Raw genomic sequence first — 21,887 nt, forward strand, 5'->3', positions numbered from 1 at the left:
AGTCGGAAGACGCGCAAGTCTCCGAGCCTCTTCAGCGAGGCACAGCGTATCGGCGACCGTAGGATTGTCGTGGTGGTAAAAAGGGAGGACAGTGTCGAGCGTATACCGGGGTGGCCGAGCATATAGAAGGAAGAAGGGGCTGTAGCCGGTTGTCTCGTGCTTGGCGGTGTTGTATGCGTAAGTAATAAACGGTAGAACTTCATCCCAATTCTTGTGATCGGACGCAACATACATGGAAAGCATATTTGTGGTCGTTCGATTAGTGCGCTCAGTGAGGCCGTTTGTTTGCGGATGATATGGCGTGGAGTGCCTGAGGTGCGAGTTACACAAACGCACAAGCTCTTCCACTATATCCGCCGTGAATTGACGTCCCCGGTCGCTTATGATAACACCAGGTAGTCCATGTCGTAGAACAATAGCGTGAAGTAAGAAAAGCGACACTTCGGTGGCAGTTTCTGATGGTATAGCCGCCGTCTCGCAATAGCGTGTGAAATAATCGGCGCAGACAATTATCCAGCGGTTCCCCTTAGATGACTTTGGAAAAGGGCCTAACAGATCAATTCCAACTTGCCGAAAGGGTGAGCTGGAAGGCGGCACAGGTTGAAGGAGACCAGATGGGGCAGTGGTTGGGCGTTTCCGACGTTGGCACTGTATGCAGCTGGTGACATAAAAGTCACACGAATGTCGCATCCGGGGCCAGTAAAAGCGTTCTTGAATGCGATAAAGTGTGCGCACAGTGCCTAAGTGCCCGGAGGTAGGGTCATCGTGCATAGCCTGAAGGATTGCTGGCCGGAGACGTTCCGGCACCACTAGAAGGAAGCGTGCACCCGTGCTTGAGTAGTTCCTTTTGTACAGGAGCCCGTCACGTACACAGTAGCTGCTTGTTGCACTTGAATGGGCAGAAGTAAAGAGTGGCTCCAATTTAGTGTCTGTCCGTTGTTCTGTTTTGAACGCATCGATATCTGGAAAAGCGGGTGTCACAGAAGCGACGAGATGATCAAAATCGTCTGCGTCGCAGTCCGTCGTGGCAAGCGGCATACGGAAAGGCAGTCTGCGTCAGCGTGTTTTCGGCCACTCTTGTAGGAAACAGTGAAGTTATATTCCTGCAACCTCAAAGCCCAGCGCGCAAGGCGACCACAAGGGTCGCGAAGGTTCACGAGCCAGCACAGGGAATGGTGGTCTGTGACAACTTGGAATGGGCGTCCGTACAAGTACGAGCGAAATCGCTGAACCGCAAAGATTACAGCGAGGCATTCTTGCCCTGTCACCGAGTAATTCCGTTCAGGTTTGCTTAATGAGCGGCTTGCATAAGCAATCACGTGCTGATGGTCGTCATAGCGTTGGACCAATACGGCACCCAGACCAACGCCACTAGCATCTGTGTGGATTTCTGTCGGCGCAGTAGGATTGAAGTGGCGAAGGATAGGTCGGGAGGTTAACAGGAACTTCAGCTGACCAAATGCAGAATCGCACTCGGGTATCCAGTCAAACCGTGCGTCTTTATGTAGCAGATTTGTCAGAGGATAAGCGACGTCAGCAAAACCAGGAATAAATCGGCGAAAGTCCCAGAAAACTACGAAGTTGCTTCACTGACTGCGGTGCACTGAATGCCTCGACAGCTGCCGTCTTGAGGGGATCAGGCCGGATACCGTCTTTGTCAACAAGATGACCCAGCACAAGGGTTTGACGGTCACCAAATTTACATTTCTTGGAGTTCAGAACCAGGCCGGCGTTTTTGATGCAGTCGAGGACAATATCCAGGCGCGTATTGTGCTCATTGAATGTGCGCCCGAATATAACAACGTCGTCAAGATAGCACATACAGATGTTCCATTTTAACCCTCGCAGAATGGTGTCCATGAACCTTTCAAAGGTTGCTGGAGCGTTGCACAACCGAAATGGCATCACATTGAATTCGAATAATCCATCCGGGATTATGAAGGCTGTTTTTCCTCTGTCTGTCGGGTGTATCGGGATTTGCTAATATCCTGAGCGCAGGTCCACTGAAGAAAAATAAGAGGCCGAATGAAGGCAATCAATTGCATCATCAATCCGGGGCAGCGGGTAGACATCCTTCTTAGTCACGGCGTTTAATCTTCGATAATCGACGCAAAATCTCAAATTACCGTCTTTCTTTCTAACGAGTATGACCGGAGCTGCCCAAGGACTCGAGGACTCTTGTATTATCCCATTTTTCATCATGTCACTCACTTGTTCCCCGATTATCTTGCGCTCGTTAGGTGACACGCGATAAGGCTTTTGCCTGATCGGGCGCGCAGATCCCGTATCGATAGTATGGCGCGTTCGTGACTCGGGAATCGAGAACGCTTTGTCCGGCTGCGCAAAGTCAAACACTGACAGATTCTTAGAAAGCGTATCCACCAAGGCATAGCGCTCCCTTGTGCTGAGCGACTTGTTTATCATAGACAGAAGCTTTTTGTCTGAGACTTGGCGAAGTTCAGCAGGTTCACACGGTGAGTCTGTTAGTACGGCTACGGACGAAGACGTGTATTCTGTAAAGTAGGCGAGTTTCAAGCCGTCTGGAAGCAGGACGGGTTCCGCCGAGCAGTTGGCCGTCCACAAGCCAGCACGCCCGTTGCTGATGTATACCACAGAATGAGGGACAAAAACGTTCTTCTTCACACAATTTAGATGCATTGGCTCTACGGAGGCATCGAAACTGTCTGGAACTTCACCGCGACATACAACCGGCACGCACACCGAGGTGGACGCAGGCACAACAGTATTTGCAGACACACAAAGTTCACCTTGACTGCAAGTCTCCTCTAAGAGCCCGGACGAAACATGGCCATCGACGCAAACTTCCCCCGTGCGACAGTCAACGGTCGCACCACACTGCCGCAAAAAGTCGATGCGCAAAATCACTTCGTGCGTCGATCGGCTAATAACTACAAACTCCGTCGCGAAAACTCCACCAGCCAGGGATACTTCAGCAGTGCACACACAAACAGGGCGCAACGACTCGCCGCTCACTCCACAAAACGTTGCAGCCTGGTCCCACGGATATACAACTTTGCGCCCCAACCGACCTTTAAAACCGAGACTCATCACGGGTACAGTTGCCCCGGTATCCACTAAAGCCATTGTAGGAACACCATCAACAAGTACATGCACTTTGTTCTTAATCATAGCAACTGCAGGGGGCATTTCTGTCGATAGCACGTGTCGAGCGACCTCACCCCCATCGGCCGCGCTAGCTAGTTTTCCGGTTGTGAAGGTGAGGCTGAGCGGCGCACTGGCGATGGAGATTGACGTAAACGCGGTGCACGAGAAGTTGGCCGTGGCGTCAAACTCCTGTCAGATGCTGGCGAGCGGCTCCGGAAGTTTCTCTGCCAGTAATCGTTGCCAGGAGGGACGCCAGCTGACCAAGAGGTGGTGCACGGCTGTTGAGTTGTCCTCGTAGAAAGTGTGGTCCTTGTTGAAGACCCCGATCGACGATTCCCCGTTGTTGGGCGACGATTGCAATATCTCGCTATGTGGCCCGCGACACCGCATTGGAAACACACCGGCAGATGCCGCAAATTTCGATATTCTTGCACGTAGTCACGCATGTTGCTGTCGACTGCATAGCCAGCAGGTGGGTCCCATCCATCATGGCTAGGCATCGGCCGCCCGGAGGCGTGCGTGCGGCGCGGGCGTTGGTCGTAGTCATGATTTTGATAGCTCAGGGTCCCTCTCGTTTGTGGGGTAGACCTATACTCGACGGTCGCTGAGTGAACCGTGGGTTGCCATGCGGTCGAAACGGCCGTGTTTCGCATCTCGTGTGGTAAGTACGCATTAGCGATGCCGGGTGTGCAACGGTACATCTCTTCCCGATGGAGCAACTCTTCGCGAACAATCTGCCGTATTGTTGATGGAAGGTCAACACACGAACTCGGGTCTACACTTGCCACCGTTGTGACATTAGCTAGGCGACAAAACTTCGGTATTATCCGTCGCATCTTCAGCGTCTCAAAGGTCCTGCAGTGGCGAATGACGTCAGACATGGAGTCCAAGCTTTCTTTGCCGATCAAAAAATTGTAGACGTCTTCGGCTATCCCTTTTAACAAATGTCCAACTTTGTCCTCTTCAGACATTTGAGAGTTCACTATTTTGCACAGTTTCAGCACTTCTTCGATGTAAGTCGTACAGGTCTCGCCGGGAATCCGAGCTCTTTGCGAAAGCGTCTGTTCAGCGCGTTTCTTTTTTGCGCTAGAGTCTCCAAAACACGCTCTGAGCTCCTCTACGAAAAGCTCCCATGAAGTGAGCGTGTCTTCGTGATTCTCATACCAGACGAGTGCTGTGTCGGTAAGGGAAAACACAACATTTGACAACTGCGCGGTCGGGTTCCAACCATTAGATCGGCTCACCCTTCGGTAGTTTGTGAGCCACTCGTCGACATCTTCTCCGGCTTTTCCTCCGAAAGTGAGTGGCACCCGGTAGTATTGCCACGGAACGCCAGGTGCTGGCCTTGAAGCCGCGTCAGAACCTTCGGGAATCTGGCAGGCGTATTCAGTCATGTCAGGTGATGGTGGCGGAAGTCCGGCAAGTCGACGGCTTCGGCGAAGCTGTAGCAGCGTAGGCTCCGTGGTTACGAGGTGTACCCCCCACCGTCCACCAATTTGTCACAAGCACGGGAAAAAGGGGTTTATTTAGGCGTGCGAGAGCAGGAATGGCAGGCTACGAACAACAGGAATGGCCGCTGCACAGTCTTCGTTCTCCTCTTCCCTCTCTTCTTGATCCCCGCGTCCCTTTGACGCGCTTGGACGTAACAATATATATCAGCATATAGCATATAGCAGTATAGTAGGGTTGCAACAAGTTGTTTACAAGGGCGCTTTTGAATTCATTGGCATTGATGATTGAAACAACGGAAGCAGCAAGGCAGTTCAAGTTGCCGCTTGTTGTGGGAATGAAGGAATTGAAATGAAGGTTAGTGGGGCAACATGGCACGTCAACCTTGCACTGATGATTGTGTCGGGAAGAAATGTACAATGATGGTAACAAAAGAGAGTCGCTTAAAGTGGGATTGTTATGATAGATTTTATGAAATAGACAAATACGTGAAATCTTTTGAGGAGGTGACAGGTTAAGCAAACCATGATTGAATTTCATTGAAGTAATACTTGCTGTAGGCGAATAGTTACATAAAATGAAACTTGCTGCACGGTTCTGAATGGCTTCTATGCTGAGGTTAAGTGAACTGACTTGAGGATCCCCCATGAAAGGTGTATATTCAAGCTTTGGCCTAACTAGCGTTTTATAAAGCAAGAGTTTTAAGTTGGTGGGAGCTAGACTAAAATAACGTTTGATATCACCAAGTGTACGACTAGCACTGCTAGTTATGTGATCAACATGGGTTTGCCAGGAAAGCTTCTGAGCTATATAAATATGGAAAGCTGAGTTAGGCGAACTTTATTAAGAGAATGAGTACATGGTGGATCGTGAGAAGTACGACGAGTGACTCTCATTGGCTTACAGTTATTAATATTCAGTTTCATTAACCAAGTCTCACACCATGCATCTGTATTACTTAGGTCCGATTGAAGGGTTAAATGATCATTAGCAGTTAACATGTCACGATAAACAACGCAATCATCCGCTAAGTTTTGTGGACGAACAAATTGTTCTGAGGTAGGGCATTATTGTAAAGATCAAGATTCCTCGAACTGACCCCTGTGGTACTCCAGATGTCACAGGACAAGGAGCAGAGTTGTGGTCGTTAACTGTTGCGAACTGCTTGCGCCCAAACAAGAATCACTCTATCCATTTCACTCTATCCAGTCTATCACTCTATCCAAAAAGCTTTTTAGCTTTTTAGCGGAGACAGCTAAAAGCTTCCCAAAGCCGTCGCGGAGGATTTCAACCAACAAGGTCATAACTTTGATGAACTTAAACTCTACATCTTACAGTCAAATTTCCGTTCTGAACGAGAAAGAAAATACAGAGAATCATGCCTTATCCATAAGTTCAAGATATTGCAACCAATAAGCATAAACGTTTCAAAGGGAGCTTTAGAATGCATTCGTTATGCTAAACATCAAGCTATAGGCAATAACACTTAGTTTGATTTCTTGGCGTATCGCCCCCGTTCTTATTTTTTCCTTTCCTTTCCTTTCCTATCTTTCTTTCTTTTTTTATCATCCAGCGTGTCAGACGCCCTTGACACGCCGCGGCTAACGCGCGTGCGTTGACAGACCGGGGGGGGGGGAGGTGTGTCCGGGCTTTGACAAGCGTAAGACAGCTGACATAAGGAAGTATAATATGGACAGAATTGAACATGCTCTCAGAAACGGAGGAAGCCTAAAAGCGGTGAAGAAGAAACTAGGAATTGGCAAGAATCAGATGTGTGCGTCAAGAGACGAAGCCGGCAATATCATTACTAATATGGATGAGATAGTTCAAGTGGCTGAGGAATGCTATAAGGATTTACACAGCATTCCTTTACTCTCAATTCGACACGCTAACACATTTTTCCCTCGTTTCCGCATCCTCCCGCCTCACACCCTCTCCCCTTTGGAAGAGCCCCACCTATATATATACTGTGGCGAGAAAAGCATATGTCGCCTAGAAGAAGACAAGTCCACTTGTCGAAACGTTGGCTCCTGCATTCACCTTGTTCACGTTTTGCTCATCTTCTATCCATTTTAGTACTTTAGAGTCTAAATTAGGTGCGCGTAGTGTAAGGAATGTAACACGTAATGTAACGGAAGAAACTGGTACATAAGAAGCTGATCAATGAGTTAGCGGTAAGAGAAAAAGTAGAGGAATTCCAGATCAAGCTACAGAACAGGTCTTCGGCTTTAACTCAGGAAGAGGACCTTAGTGTTGAAGCAATGAACGACAATCTTGTGGGCATGATTAGGGAGTGTGCAATAGAAGTCGATGGTAATTCCGTTATACAGGATAACAGTAAGCTATCGCAGGAGACGAAAGATGTGGTCAAGAAATGCCAATGAATGAAAGCCTCTAACCCTACAGCTAGCATAGAACTGGCAGAACTTTCGAAGTTAATCAACAAGCGTAAGACAGCTGACATAAGGAAGTATATTATGGACAGAATTGAACATGCTCTCAGGAACAGAGGAAGCCTAAAAGCAGTGAAGAAGAACCTAGGAATTGTCAAGAATCAGATGTATGCGTTAAGAAACAAAGTCGGCAATATCATTACTAGTATGGATGAGATAGTTCAAGTGACTGAGGAATTCTATGAGATTTATACAGTACCAGTGGCACCCACGACGACAATGGAAGAGAGAATACTCTAGAGGAAATCAAAATCTCACAGGTAACACTGGAAGAAGTAAAGAAAGCCTTGGGAGCTATGTAAAGGGGGAAGGCAGCTGGGGAGGATCAGGTAGCAGCAGATTTGTTTTACGATGGTGGGCAGCTTGTTCTAGAGAAACTGGCCACCCTGTATACGCAATGGCTCATGACCTCGAGCGTACCGGAATCTTGGAAGAACGCTAACATAATCCTAATCCATAAGAAAGGGGACGCCAAAGACTTGAAAAATTATAGACCGATAAGCTTACTGTCCGTTGCCTACAAACTATTTACTAAGGTAATCGCAAATAGAATCAGGAGCACCTGTCAAGCAAAGGACTAGGCAGGATTCCGTAAAGGCTACTCAACAATAGACCATATTCACACTATCAATGAGGTGATAGAGAAATGTGCGGAATAAAACCAACCCTTATATATAGCCATCATGGTACCTTGGTGGTGAAGCAGCGCACAGACACGGACACAGTGAAGAGAAACAGGAAAAGACGACACTCGCTGCACTCGCAACTATTTTATTTCGGAACACATACTTCATGTTTATATACCCGCGCACCCTCGGGCGTCAAAGCAAATCAAGGCAAGATTAAAGGCTTTTTTTTTAAATCATTTGCCCGCGCACACTCGGGTGTCAAAGACATGGCACTTATCTATCATGGTGTGCAATCTTATCGTAGTTTGTTGCAACCCGAACAACCGTTTTTATTACACATTTTCTCTTCTCTTCTTTTTAGTGTGCTTCCAAAAAGGCAACCTCACCGTGGCTTAGATGAACAGATGGCTGACTAATGCAACCCTCTCCCCTCTTGTGAATATGAAAGGCTTCGATTATTTCCCTGGTTAGCTGATCCTTATGGTGTGATAAAACTGTCGTATCATTGTAAAGTGGCCAGCACCCATGTTGTGAGCAGTGCCCCTTGATATGGGAATGAATGTTTCCCCCCAGTGACCTTTTGTGCTCCAAAAGTCTCGTGTTTACACACCGACCCGTTTGCCATGTTTTTGACGCCCGAGTGTGCGCGGGCAAATGATTTAAAAAAAAAGCCTTTAATCTTGCCTTGATTTGCTTTGACGCCCGAGGGTGCGCGGGTATATAAACATGAAGTATGTGTTCCGAAATAAAATAGTTGCGAGTGCAGCGAGTGTCGTCTTTTCCTGTTTCTCTTCACTGTGTCCGTGTCTGTGCGCTGCTTCACCACCAAGGTACCATGATCACACACCAACTAGCCCAACTTTCCACTTTACTGAACCTTATATATAGCTTTCATTGATTACGAGAAAGCGTTTGATTCGGTCGAAACCTCAGCAGTCATGGAAGCATTACGAAATCAGGGTGTAGACGAGCCCTATGTAAGAATACTGAAATATATCTATAACGGCTCCACAGCCACCGTAGTCCTCCATAAAGAAAGCAACAAAATCCCAATAAAGAAAGGCGTCAGGTAGGGAGATAGGATCTCTCCTATGCTATTCACAGCGTGTTTACGGGAGGTATTCAGACCTGGATTGGGAAGAATCGGGGATAAAAGTTACTGGAGAATACCTTAGTAACTTGCGATTCGCTGATGATGTTGCCTTGCTTATTAACTCAGGGGACCAATTGCAATTATGCTCACTGACCTGAAGAGGCAAAGCAAAAGAATGGGTCTAAAAATTAATCTGCAGAAAACTAAAGTAATGTTTAGCAGTCTCCTAGGGAACAGCAATTTATAATAGGTAGCGAGGCACTGGAAGTGGTAAGGGAATACATCTACTTAGGGCAGGTAGTGATGGCGGATCCGGATCATGAGACGGAAATAATCAGAAGAATAAGAATGGGCTGAGGTGCGTTTGGCAGGCATTCTCAGATCATGAACAGCAGGTTGCCATTTTCCCTCAAGAGAAAAGTGTATAATAGCTGTGTCTTACCAGTACTCACCTACGGGGAAGAAACCTGGAGGCTTACGAAAAAGGTTCTACTTAAATTGAGGATGACGCAACAAGCTATGGAAAGAAGAATGATGGGTGTAACGTTAAGGGATAAGAAAAGAGCAGATTGCGGGAGGGAACAAACGCGAGTCAATGACATCTTAGTTGAAATCAAGAAAAAGAAATGGGGCATGTGCAGGACATTTAATGAGGAGGGAAGATAACCGATGGTCATTAAGGGTTACGGACTGGATTCCAAGGGAAGGGAAGCGTATTAGGGGGTGGCAGAAAGTTAGGTGGGCGGATGAGATTAAGAAGTTTGCAGGGACGACATGGCCACAATTAGTACACGACCGGGGTTGTTGGAGAAGTATGGGAGAGGCCTTTGCCCAGCAGTGGGCGTAACCAGGCTGCTGCTGCTGATGATGATGAGTGTAAAGAGGGGTAATAAATGAGACACCGAATCGTATTTTTTCGCCAAATCTATGAACACGCAGTCGGTGAAGGAAGAACTATCTAATACATGATGGCCGAACAGGCAGCCTAAGCCCCACGTCCGAGATTCCTGGGTATGAAGCCACTGTCAGCAACAAGATAAGAGTAACCAGACCTTGTCGCTAAATTTATGTACATTTTAACAATTATCCATGAGGCTATAGTTGTTAAGGTGTGCTATGTCAATGCAGAAATTTAAGAAACAAGTAATAAAAATGCCGTTGGAGAAGTAGTTATTTACGGATTTGACATGCCATGCCTTGATTGTGTTCATGTCTTTTTGTGCATTTTATGTTGCAAAATGATTTGAGAACTGTTCAGCAATAAGCATGGTAATCAGCATCGTTTTCATACGCTTAATATGTTGTGCTTTTGGAGACTAATTCTGCCTTACTGCAGCACATGTAAGGATATCAAGCCTAGTCAGGCTACTGTTCCCATTTAGCCGTACCTCCTAAGATAATGTCGTGCGATTGTCTTGAGGAAACAAATGAGGAACAAACTCATGATAAATGCATGAGCTGGAGGTCTCTCTCTTAAAGGAAATGTAAGAATTAAACAATGAAAACATATTTCGCAATACAAATATCGCGATGGAAGCGCCATTGAGAAAAGTGTTGATTTTACTCGCAGCCGGCCACCAATAAAGAGCCAGAACTTAAGAACAAGCCTGGTCTGGAAGACAAACAACATCTCTGCGGGAAGCCAGAGGCTGAGGTCATCCTAGATGCGAAGGACAAGCGACGTTTTGAGGAGAACCCACATTCTGAGCAGAAGCCTGATGCGACGGACACGCCAAATGTGCAAAAGCCACGAGCGGAAACGCAATCGAGCTCAGTCAGAGGGCGAAAAGGAAGCGAGAGCATCGAGGGCACTGCATCTAGGGACGAAGACTCTTCAGATTTGGAGGCCAGCGTAGAAGAAGGGTGAGGGCTTGAACAAGTCGGGTCATTCGCAGCCTTTGGGGACGATTACCTACCTTATTGCGATTAGCATTGAAGTGGTGAAACAGACGAGAAATTCATTATCGGTAGAGATCTTAATCATTATATTCTTTAATATATTGACGGTGCGTAAATTCTGTGTTGAACGATTCACAGCACAGGAGATGCAAGCTTTAATGCTGCCCGCAAATGTTATCTACAAACACTGAACATTGCGAAATGAGTCGTCAGAAGCAAACTGGCAGAAGGACGGGTGAGTTGACTGACACATCATAAAACAGAGCGCACATCATAAGATTGATATGGCATACAAACTCATCTGGTAATCAAGGTTCATCAGAGTGATCTGGTACCGTAGTAAGACAGTAGAAGCCGCGTTGTAGCTTCCCAACCAAGTTGGGATGCAAGAACAGTTCCATATCGATCAATGGGCGTGCGCACGTTAATCGATACTGAGCTGCCCACTGCGGCTTCCCTCGTTTTTTCTTGTTTTTTTTCTTTTTGTAGATAAATATAAACACAGAAGTAGTTGCCTTCGTTTTATAGTGACGGCACGCCCCTTCTTGATTGAATTGCAATATAGGTAAGAACGAAAGTAAGCATCAATTCTTGCATCTGGTTATGCTTAAACAGAAAAAAATGTCTAACGCACTAAGAGGGACAGTACCTTTCAAAAAATTCTGATTCAAACAAAGTCCGTGGATATCTGATGCACACTGGTTGTAGAATGTCATGGTCTACTTTGTGCGGCCATGAATGGAATGCATGCCAAATGCCTGAGACACGACGTGCATAATAGTCACGCCCGTCAACATGAAATTACTTGTCCGCCGGGTGTGTGCACCGGGATTATGCACCAGTGCAAATCCTACTCTCGTCTGTCCTCCGTTCACGCCCTCTACGCCAGGGAGTGATTTCTTTCCGAATTCCTTTGCGTGAGTTGACCCGACGTGGCTTACGTTCAACCCCATTTCGGCAGGCAGTCTCTGTATTCCTTTGTGTGGGCTGACCAGTGTGCCGACAAAGCCCTTTACCAGACAGCAAGAAAGAATGACGTTGCCCGTACGGCATAGCATGTAAGAAGGCCAGCGAGATGCCACGTGGAGACATCTGTGCCCTTGCGTACAGGAGCACGCACGCCGAACGTTTCTGTACTTTTTTTTTCGTGGAGCACACTGCTCCCCTGTAATGATGTATTAAACTTCTGTTATTGTTTTTAGGTCACTTCGTCTTCTCTGCCGAATCCTCTCCGATGGTCAACCTGGTTTGAATTCTAAGCAGACGCTGTTGAAGATCGCCGAAACGCCGTCCCCGTAGCAACCGCTACGAGCTCTAACAACTCGTAAACAGAGGAGGGATACGGATCTAGGATCGTCGTCTACCAAGTCGCAACTCAACGCAGCGTTTGCAATGGCTTATTTCGGAGGCTAGGGAACAAATAATTATGCAACTAGGTCTACAAGTCCGGAATCCTGCAACAATTTCAGGACTTATCTGTAGGTAGGCCAGGAAGGATATCACTTCTTACACGCGATGTGGAGCTCCCTTCTTTGGAGCCGGTACGTTCAAAGGCTTATCGAATGTCACCGCGCGATTACGAGATTACGGATGCCATGGTGAAAAAAAAACGTTGACTCTAGGTGCGATCGAGCGTTACGAGAGCGATTACACTTCGCTTTTGATCTTAGTTGAGGTGCCGGGTGAGGATCCGCGTCCCTGCGTAGATTACCGCAGGCTAAACACGATCACTAAAGGTCAGGTTTATCTCATACGAAACATCGAAGAGGGCATTAAAAAGGTAGTAGCGCCCGTTCATTTCTACTACTGATCTAGTTCGAGCGTACTGGTAGGCTCCGCTCACAGAGCAGGCTAGCAGATATTCCGCCTTCACGTCCCCGTTGCGAACGTTCCGCCATAAGGTTCTAAAAGACATGTTTCTTGCCGCGATTGAACGCTCAATTGAACGCTCAGTTGAAAGCAATTGAAGCTTCAGTTTGAAAATGCACCACGCGGTGTTTCAAGCGCTATGAACTAAGTGTTGCGAGGACAGGCAGAATTCGCCTTGCCTCACTTCATTGATCTCACGATATATTCTGCATACTGGTCGGAGCATGTGCGACATCCGAAAGCAGTGTTGTCCTACTTGCGTGAAGCAGGCTTAACTGTCAAGGCACCGAAACGCAAAATGGCTAAAGCGGAAGTAATCTATCTCGATCACGTTATCGGACAGGGCCGTTGCCATCCCTTTAAAGTGGCTGTCATACGACATTTCCCGCAGCCGCGCTCAAACACAGATATCCGTTCTTTCTTAGAGGTAGCCGGATACTATCAGCGGTACATCACTAGGTATTGTGAGCTAGCTAGCGCTCTAACTCATGCTATATGAAAAACTGCGCCACACAGTGTCCTCCGGGACGAAAAGAATGAATCTTCTTTCCAGGCCCTGAAGAGCACGCTGACGAGTGACCCTGTGCTAAGATCGCCGGTCTGCACGAGGGGATTTGTGGTTCAATGTGATGCGAGCGAGCGAGGCATGAGCGTCGTACTGTGCCGAAAGACAGAGAGAGCGAGGAGGAACACCGCGTCCTTTACGCAAGTCGGAAACTCGCTTGATGAGAGCAGGCATACAGCGGTACTGAGAAAGAGTGTGCATGTCTCGTAAGGGCTGTTGAAGAATTGTCTTGCCATCTTGAGGGCTTGAAGTTGGTCATCGAAACTGATCATTGTCCTCTCAAATGGTTGCCGACAATGCCATCCAGAAACGACCGTCTCCCGCGATGGAGTCTCGCTTTTATTCTTTTGAGAGACGCTATAAAAAGGCTTCTGAATGGCAATGCCGATGGCTTGAGTCTAACCCCCTAGATCGAGAATCAGGCTCAAATATATTACATGGAACCTGAGCTTTTCTGTTTATGACTTAGGATTGAAAGGGTTTTATTTTGGTTTACGCAGTTGAGTCATCTCTTGTAAAGCGTATAAGAAGTTCATATATCTATTTATTGCTGCTCTATGATCTGGAAAATGGTCACTTTCGAGTGGGAAGCTCAGCAAGAATTTGTGTCGCGCTCATTGACTGAGCTGTTTGGTCTCTTTGTAGTTGTGCTACGCCTGCTATGAACTAGCAACTGTTACAGACCCTTCTGAGGCTTCTAGGCTCGGACGAAACATTAGCGACGTGGGAAAACGCCCACAGTGTTTCGTGCTCCAGAAAGCTGTGCGACAACTGAGGGCGACTACAAGCACCGAGCTGCGTCATCACTCTGGCCAGCGGATGTCGTCTCCTACACATCGGTATATCCTTCGGCGGTGGGGCAGTCTGTTAAGGTTCACTATCTGCGGCTATGAATGGAACGGATGTCAAACGCCTGAGATAAGCAGTGCCTAATCATCACGCTTGTCAACTTCAAGAGACTTGTCCGTGAGGTATGTGCACCGGAATTTATGTACCAGTGGAAATCCTAAACTCCTCTGTTCTCTGTTCACCCCCCCCCCCCCTACACCAGGTAGTGGTTTCTCTCCGAATTCCTATTTGTAAGTTGACCAGATGTGGCTTACTTTCGACCCCTTTACGCCAGGGAGTGCTTACACTCCGCATTCGTTTGTGTGGGCTGACCAGTGTGCCGACAAGGCCCTGTACCATGGAGCAAGGAAGAATGAGGTTGCCCATATGGTGTAGTGTGTAAGAAGGTCAGCGAGACGCCACGTGGAGACAAGTTATCTTTGCCCTTGCGTACAGGAGCACGCACGCCTAACGTTTATAATGCAAAAAAGAGGCGCGGCGTGCAGAACTTTTTTGCATTATGAATACTTACCAACTAGCTCAGCTTTCTGCCGTTCTAAGCCTAACGTTTCTGTACCTTTTTTGTCTTGGAGCACACTGCTCACCCGTAATTATGTAATAAATTTATGTTTGGTTTTTACATCGCATCGTTTTCCCTGCCGAACCCTCCACCATGGTCAAGCTGGTTCGAGCTCCAAGGAGACGTTGTTGAAGGTCGCCCAAACTCCGTCTACATAACAACCTGTACCAGTTTCTAACAAGACACACTAATCAAACGCAATTTCTCATGCTGCATCACAGTCAGCTGTCGTCACAAATGCCGGCGCCTTCAAAGAAGCGTTGAAGTGCTTCTACACTGATACCTAAAAACAAGCAAGGAAATTTGATGCAAACACGAAGGAACGAAGAGACTCCACATTCAGCATTGCGTCTCTTCGTTCCTTCGTATTTGCATACAATTTTTTGGTCCTTTTCTTGAATATCAGTACGAAAGAACTGTCCGCGCAAGCAGCAGTGTTTCCATAGGTTTACAGTGCATTTTTGAGGGCCACGGGCCCAACACCTTGGCAAGCAAAATAGGCCAATTTGAATCATTTAAACGTACTCCATGTAAAAAGGCGCTGCCTATGGCTAGTGTACCTGGGACTGTCGAGTTCTAGGTGGCGAGGTGGCGTACGTCTTCGTCATCGTAGCCGTCCAAAAACCTTGGAGGAAAGGACAGGCCTAATTAGAAATAAAAATCAGTTACACATGTCCCTATGTTGTGAGGAAAGCCATAATATAAATAAGTAAATAAATAAACTACATAACAGGGCTTATTTGTACCTCATCTACTTGACCTTCTATGCACATTCACGTTAACCTAAAATTAAATTCTGGGGTTCGACGGGCCAAAACTAGGGAACATGGGACAAGACGTAGTTGGGGACACCGGAATAGTTTGGACCACCTGGGGTTTTTAAAGCGCACCCAGTACCTGGTACGCGAGCGCTTTCGCATTTCGCCCACATCAAACTGCGGCTGCCGCTGCCGCGATTCAGTCTCCCGCCCTGGGGCATAGCAGCGCAACGCCAAAGCCACTGCGGCACCACGGCAGGCCATTCACATTTGCAACGACAGCGTACCTCTAATGCGTTTTCTCGGTTCCATATCAGGCCGCTAGCTGTCGCCATAACGTCGACCACACACTGGCCCAGCCCGAGGGCGGTCCATCAGCCCATATCCGGAAAGCTAAAAGCAGCAACCGATGGAGGTGTGGTTGCTTTTCGTCGAGTGACGAGGATCCTCTACCGCCTACGAAGACGCCGAAGAGACTATCTCGATGACATAAAAACGACATGCCGCCATTCTGACGAAGACTGGAAGTGAAGACTGCACCGACCAAAGACCTAATGACGCGATATGGCAGCCACACGTCAACACGACGCAGCAGTGATCCGACGCCAAGACCTAACTGCAACGCAAAACAAAGAACAACCAACCTAGACGTGCTTCTCCACTGCCACACAATCACCGCCTTAGTTGACACTGGAGCCAACTACTTGTCCATCAGTGGATTGTTCGCCGCCAAGCTGAAGAAAGTGATCCTGACCACAATTTATCAGATGACATTTTAGGGATTGTTATTTAATTACAATATTTTTTATTTGTGACAAAGTGTGATGGATTTCGACTGCTGTTTTGTCTATCTGTTCACCAACCTATTTACACTGTTTTGTGGTTCTGCTTTTATTTTTATATGTGGGCATTCAAAGCCAATTTCATGCCTGCCTTCTACAATTTGACATAAACAGGTACTAACATGCTCTTAGCAGATTTTTATTTGACAGTATTGTGGTTGACACACTTGGCTATTTGGAAAATATGCAGGATCAAGTTCGCCCATTACTACCTCTGAGTGACATATCTGATGCAATCAATATTATTAGGATGTGAGAAAGTTCATGCATAATTTGTCGGTGATCAAACTGCCTGCAAGAAACTCCTTTGCCAACTCGTCCTTGTTTGAAGTGTTTCCAATGTGCTCTAATGACATTGCCAGATTATTTTTTATTGTGTGCACAAACATGTAGCATTTTATTATGAAACTATGATGGTACCCGACTCCTAGATTGTATTAAAATCCTGGCAGATCTACTCTGAACAAGGGATTCATTCTCTGATGACAGCTTTCGACAATATCATTGTGTTATCCAGTGCTTATTGGCTGGTCGAGGAATGCGTCATGCAAAGGCAATATATAGTATCACCATAATTGTTCATCCGAGAATATGTCCCCAAGTGAAAATCACTGCATCAAAATACCGACACCAGCTTTAATGGGGATGTATATGTGTTCGTTGCATGAAATTTCAGAAGTTGAACACTGAACATCTTATTTGCTCTGTAGTTTATGCTGGTATATGTGTCACAATGGTTCAATGTCATCATACAGCACATTGATCATGCTATTACATGTACTACAAACAACTCATCATAAATCTTACTGTCATTAATGAGCTTTTGTATGCACTGCGACTTAAGTGCACACACTTTGTATGAAATTCATAGTCATCCTCTAAGATCAAATTGCTCATACGACTATAGTGCGTACACATCCCACGCCACCTCACACACGTCATACTTAATCGCCTGAGGTCTACTCAACTCATCGCACACATGTCATACAAGCTGTGCGCGTTCTTATCGCACATGGCATATATCTCGTGCAGTTCGTAAAAGTCTGCGTAGCACATCATACAGATCTCGCCAATTTTCTATGTGCATAGCATTATGCATAGCATATCGTTCATTTCTCGTCAAATCTGTGCGACATGCATACATCTCGTTTAATTCCTCCTACAAATTTTTCAATAGGGGGAGCACAAGATTTCGCTCAAGAATGGTTATGGCTCAGACTTGCTGCTTCATTGCAAGGCATGTGAGAATGAAAATAAGCAAATATGTGAAGCAAGGCTTCATGATACAACAACCATGTTTAAAAGCAAAGACACTGTGGCGCGTGAACTGTTGGAGGCCAACCAGGCTAAGAGGGGACGCCTGTGTCGACACCCCGACTGAGACTCTTTACAGAAAGGAATGCATATTTTTAGATAAGTTTTAGATTTTGGTTGACCTTATGATTCCCTTCATATACATCTTCCATATTTTCGAGCATGCGCATTCGCATAATCAGTGCTTTTTTCTTCCCCTTCTCCTGATGGCTATATAGTGAGCGCTTTTGTCATCAATAAACAGTTGCAAGTAGCGCCTTGTCCTGTCTTTGCTCTTTCTGAGTGTGCTGTCTGTGTTGGCACTTCATCTTTTGAAATGTAGTTTTCGCCCTTCCATGAACTCATCTAGCACTGTAGAGAACAGAGAAAACAAATCACTCTACCCATTTAGTAGTCTTACTTCACGTCATATAGGGTAGAAAGGTTCCAATGAAGCAGAATACCTTTACTACGCTGGTTCTCACAGCAGCTAGTGTTTTACGACTAGCTGACAGTCTTCTCGGCGGTGAAAAGTCGCAAATAAAGAGGTTGAGCAACTTTTTAATGTCTCCTACAAAGTGCCACGCATGTTCAAGTTCGCAAAACTACTACTGAAAGGCAAGCTCCACTATCTGGGCCTGAAGAGTTTCTGTCGTGAGCATAGAGTTGGAGCTATTCCCCGCACTCAAAGGTGTTTTTGCCTTTTCCTTTGGTACACTTCAACACTGAAGCATGTTGTTGCTACAGGAACACCGGAGAGCACGTTTAACACTTGGTACCACCCCTAGGTGGTAGGGAGCTTCCATAACCAAGTACAATGTTTGCTTTTAGCAGAGCGTTCGCTCTGCCTTTTAGCATGCATCGCCACGAAGCATTTAATGGAGTTGAACGTAGCTGACGTCTCAGGTCAGACAACTTCGAGGAAGCCAAGGCCTAGGACTGTTAAGCAATCTGTATACAAAGGCAACCGTCAATTCAAGCAAATTGCTCGGAGGGTTGAAACTACCTTTTTATTTTCAGCGCCAAGCAACCTGGGCACGTACAAAATGTTAACTAGACCAGGTCAACACCTGAAGTTTACATCAAAAAGAATGTGCTGGAGTTCATAGGTACTACAGTTGGTGCTATTTACAACATCCCACTGTCCTGCAGCAGCAATTATGTAGGACAAACCGGCCGACAACTCAAGGATTATCTTACAAAACACGCACAGACCCTTGGCACCACATGGGGGAGCAACGTAGCTCTTGATGCTGCTTTGTGCAGTTGTACACCAAATTTTTAGCAGTGAAGTATCATGACAAATTTTCAAAGCATACACAACTTGCAGAATATGTCCCACTATGCTAGCGTGTCATCACTTAACCTGCTTGGCAAATTGAAGTATTCAGATCAAACTGCAGGAGTGTTCTGAATTGTGCTGCTTGGTGTATGTTTAGGAGGGACCCGAACAGGGCTACAGACAGAACAAAAAGAATATGTTGCCGTGTACGACGCCGTCACTTCGTACTGGCAGTAGCATGGTTCATTCCCTTTTAAATATTCATATCTTTTGGTCGCCTGACCACACAATGCAGCTGGGAGCTCAGGGTATAATTTTACATTGTTACGTTGCCTTCCAATGTTGCACCTAATTACATCATCGCATATTCACCTATTAGTGTTAGCTCAACACTTACTCACAGTGAGCTTATTAGTGGCTAAACTTAGTTACCATGGAGCCCATGCATGACAGTGCTAGTGATCAGTGGCAGTGTTTATGCATACTCATTAAGCCAACACTAGACAAACAGTTATTTTATTGGTGCATGTTTTATCTGTTGCCTCAGATCTTGAACAATGGCACCGTAAGTATTTTTAAACACCACTTATATGTGCACCTAAGTCAGGTATGAAACAATATCGCTTTCAAGTCGACGTACTCATGCTGATCAAATTTGTTGCCACAGAAAAACAAATAGTCAGTTATCCTTTGAATGCATCTGCAAAAATTACTCTACTTGCATAAGCCTCATCAATCCATCAACATTTGCAGTCACTGTCCATTCAGACTGCATATTCAAGACAGTTATACAATTGAATGGCACAGCTTACCAGAACAAAGAGCACCACTCGACAGGCTGCTGTGGCACGCTGGCATTGCAAGCAGGCCCCCTTGCTGAGAAACTGAGCGCAAACCGACACACAGACACACTGGTGCAATAGCTGCAATTGAAATACTAATATTACAGTAATAATACCCACAGTAAAGCAATAACATTGTCCTCTACAAGTACTCTTGCACATAAGTTTTTCACTGAATTGCCGGTTGCTGCGTTATCGTTTGGTGTCATTTGTATCGTTCAACTCACTTAAAAGAAGACTTCATGAAGCACCTTCTATGCGTCAAAACAGCAGAGATATTGCTCTACATAACTCACAACATGTATATTAGTATAATTATTGTAGTGATGCCTATATGCTGAAAATTTGTCTACGCACCTAGAGACAGTCAGTATTAGGACCAGCCTTTAACATCAGTGTTGACACATCTTTTGATTTTTTTATATCAGTTTGAAACATTTGTAACTTTGGTTGTCCATTATACACTTATGGCCACCGCTTCTGTGTCAAGGTTACGTTAAAGATTACTTATCACATGCACTTGCTTTAGAATTCCGGCCGCAGATGGGCAAAATTTACGTGGCAATCCACTCCCAGATTACGTTAAATGCTGACGTATTGCGTCAGAACGTTGATCGTCAGTCTGGCAGCTGTCTGAAGTAAAAACGAAAAAAAAAATCGAGAAACATCTCATGCCAATTACCAGCTAGCAAAGCAATGCATTTCTTCTGCAGTGACCCTTAACGAGTATCACGCGGACACGTTCAATTGCAATCGCGCACGATTGCTCGGGCTCGATCCCAAGGTGTTCCAAGGCACCGTGTTAAACCAGTGTTAGCTAACACTGCAGATCACATGAGGTTACGGCAGCAAGCACGCTACACCGTCCATTCATTGTGATGTAGGGGCATCGCATACAACATACTCTATGAGGTCTTCATACAGAAACAAACTTTCAATTCCAGAAGCAATCGTTCAATTACGGGTATGAACACAGATTATGCACGCCAAGCCAGGACATGGCGTCCTGAGCTTAAGGAAAAATACATTTTCGCTGTGATGCAATGCGTCGCCAAATACGGCTAACATAGTGTTAATCTGCGTCGTGAGAGATCGCTAAGGGGAACAGTAACGTCACTTTATTTTGGAATGCCAAGAACACAGCACAACACAGTGCAAGTTGAAATGCCAACGTCAGTAAATCAGCTGCCACATACAGCCGACAACGAACTGCTACCGACGTCATCGACGCTGATGTTGCCTACGCGTCTCAATGTACTCTATATTAAATCAGCACAACAAGCGCTACACCCTTTATCACAGACTCGCAACGCCGCCGCTTTATCAATCCTCATGGCCAAGCGGTAATGTCATTACAGGGCACGCTCACGCTACACACTTGAACCCGTCGCCGGCCATCACGGTGCATTTCGCACGCTCGACGTGCACCAACAACGAAAAAGGACACTTAAATCGCTTACTTGCGTAGCAGTCCATCGTCGATTCCTTCTTATTCTCAGCGTGAAATCCGAAGTAGAACAGGTATGCCTCTTCCGCACACCGCCATTTCTAGTTGCTGTCCACTCTGTAGTGTTGAGGCGGAGAAATGCAACCCGTTGTGTAGAAGCGATGAAGGGTGGTAAGCAACGTCACCACTGAAACCTCTTCCGTTTGTGTGTGTGTATTTACGATTCGCCTCTGAATAATGTTCAAGCAGCGTTACCTATGGTGATATTATGTAACTGCCGGTGAGCATGGGCCGTGTCTTTTCTTTATATTCTTTGCGTGTCGATTTTTCGCTCTTAACATGCTCAGTTGCCCTCCACATGAAACTACGGACGGCACTCCGTATTTCAAAAGCGGAGCTCAAGTCCGTTTTTTACGTAAAATTCCGCCGTTTTTCATTAAACTGAACGCTCTACGTAATTTTTGCGGCAGGTTTGACCGTAAAATTACGGAAATTTTTTACAGTGTAGGCTTGCGGCTCGCTCTTAAAGAAGCGATGCTTATTAGGCGTGGATACATAGGGTGCGGGGGCGAAGAATCGAAGCAATAACGCGAATTTTGTGACACTGCCCCCCCCCCCTTCTAGAATATTATTTTGTAGTATTCATCATACCACGAAAGTCACTTGGTATCAACACAGAACTCATATCTATTGAAGGTTATACGTTCAAGTCTATGGTTGCCGAATATCTGTTTTACAATCTGCTAAGATAATCCGCTCGCACATTTTCTTTTCCCTTTATGTGTTTTATGGTGAACTGGTACTCTTGGAGTAACTAACACCATCGAAGGACTCTACTGTTCAGTTGCCGTGCCTGTCTCAAGTAGCTTAGAGGTTGATGGTCCGTCTGGACGACACAGGGAGCCCCATCGAGATACACCGAGGATTTCTGT

The 21,887-nt window shown here is 46.1% G+C and overlaps 1 protein-coding gene across 8 annotated transcripts in view; it reads left to right on the forward strand.

Moving 5' to 3' along the window:
* LOC139048130 (uncharacterized) overlaps positions 1–21,887 on the forward strand; it is a 424,803-nt gene that overhangs the window by 150,688 nt on the left and 252,228 nt on the right. For all 8 annotated transcript variants that reach the window (XM_070522634.1, XM_070522640.1, XM_070522641.1 and 5 more), the window contains one exon: positions 10,321–10,613. In XM_070522634.1, the coding sequence (XP_070378735.1) occupies positions 10,321–10,613 (293 nt within the window). The remainder of the gene's footprint in view (positions 1–10,320; positions 10,614–21,887) is intronic.

This window comes from Dermacentor albipictus, chromosome 7, assembly GCF_038994185.2.
Source record: "Dermacentor albipictus isolate Rhodes 1998 colony chromosome 7, USDA_Dalb.pri_finalv2, whole genome shotgun sequence".
Lineage (NCBI taxonomy): Eukaryota > Metazoa > Arthropoda > Arachnida > Ixodida > Ixodidae > Dermacentor > Dermacentor albipictus.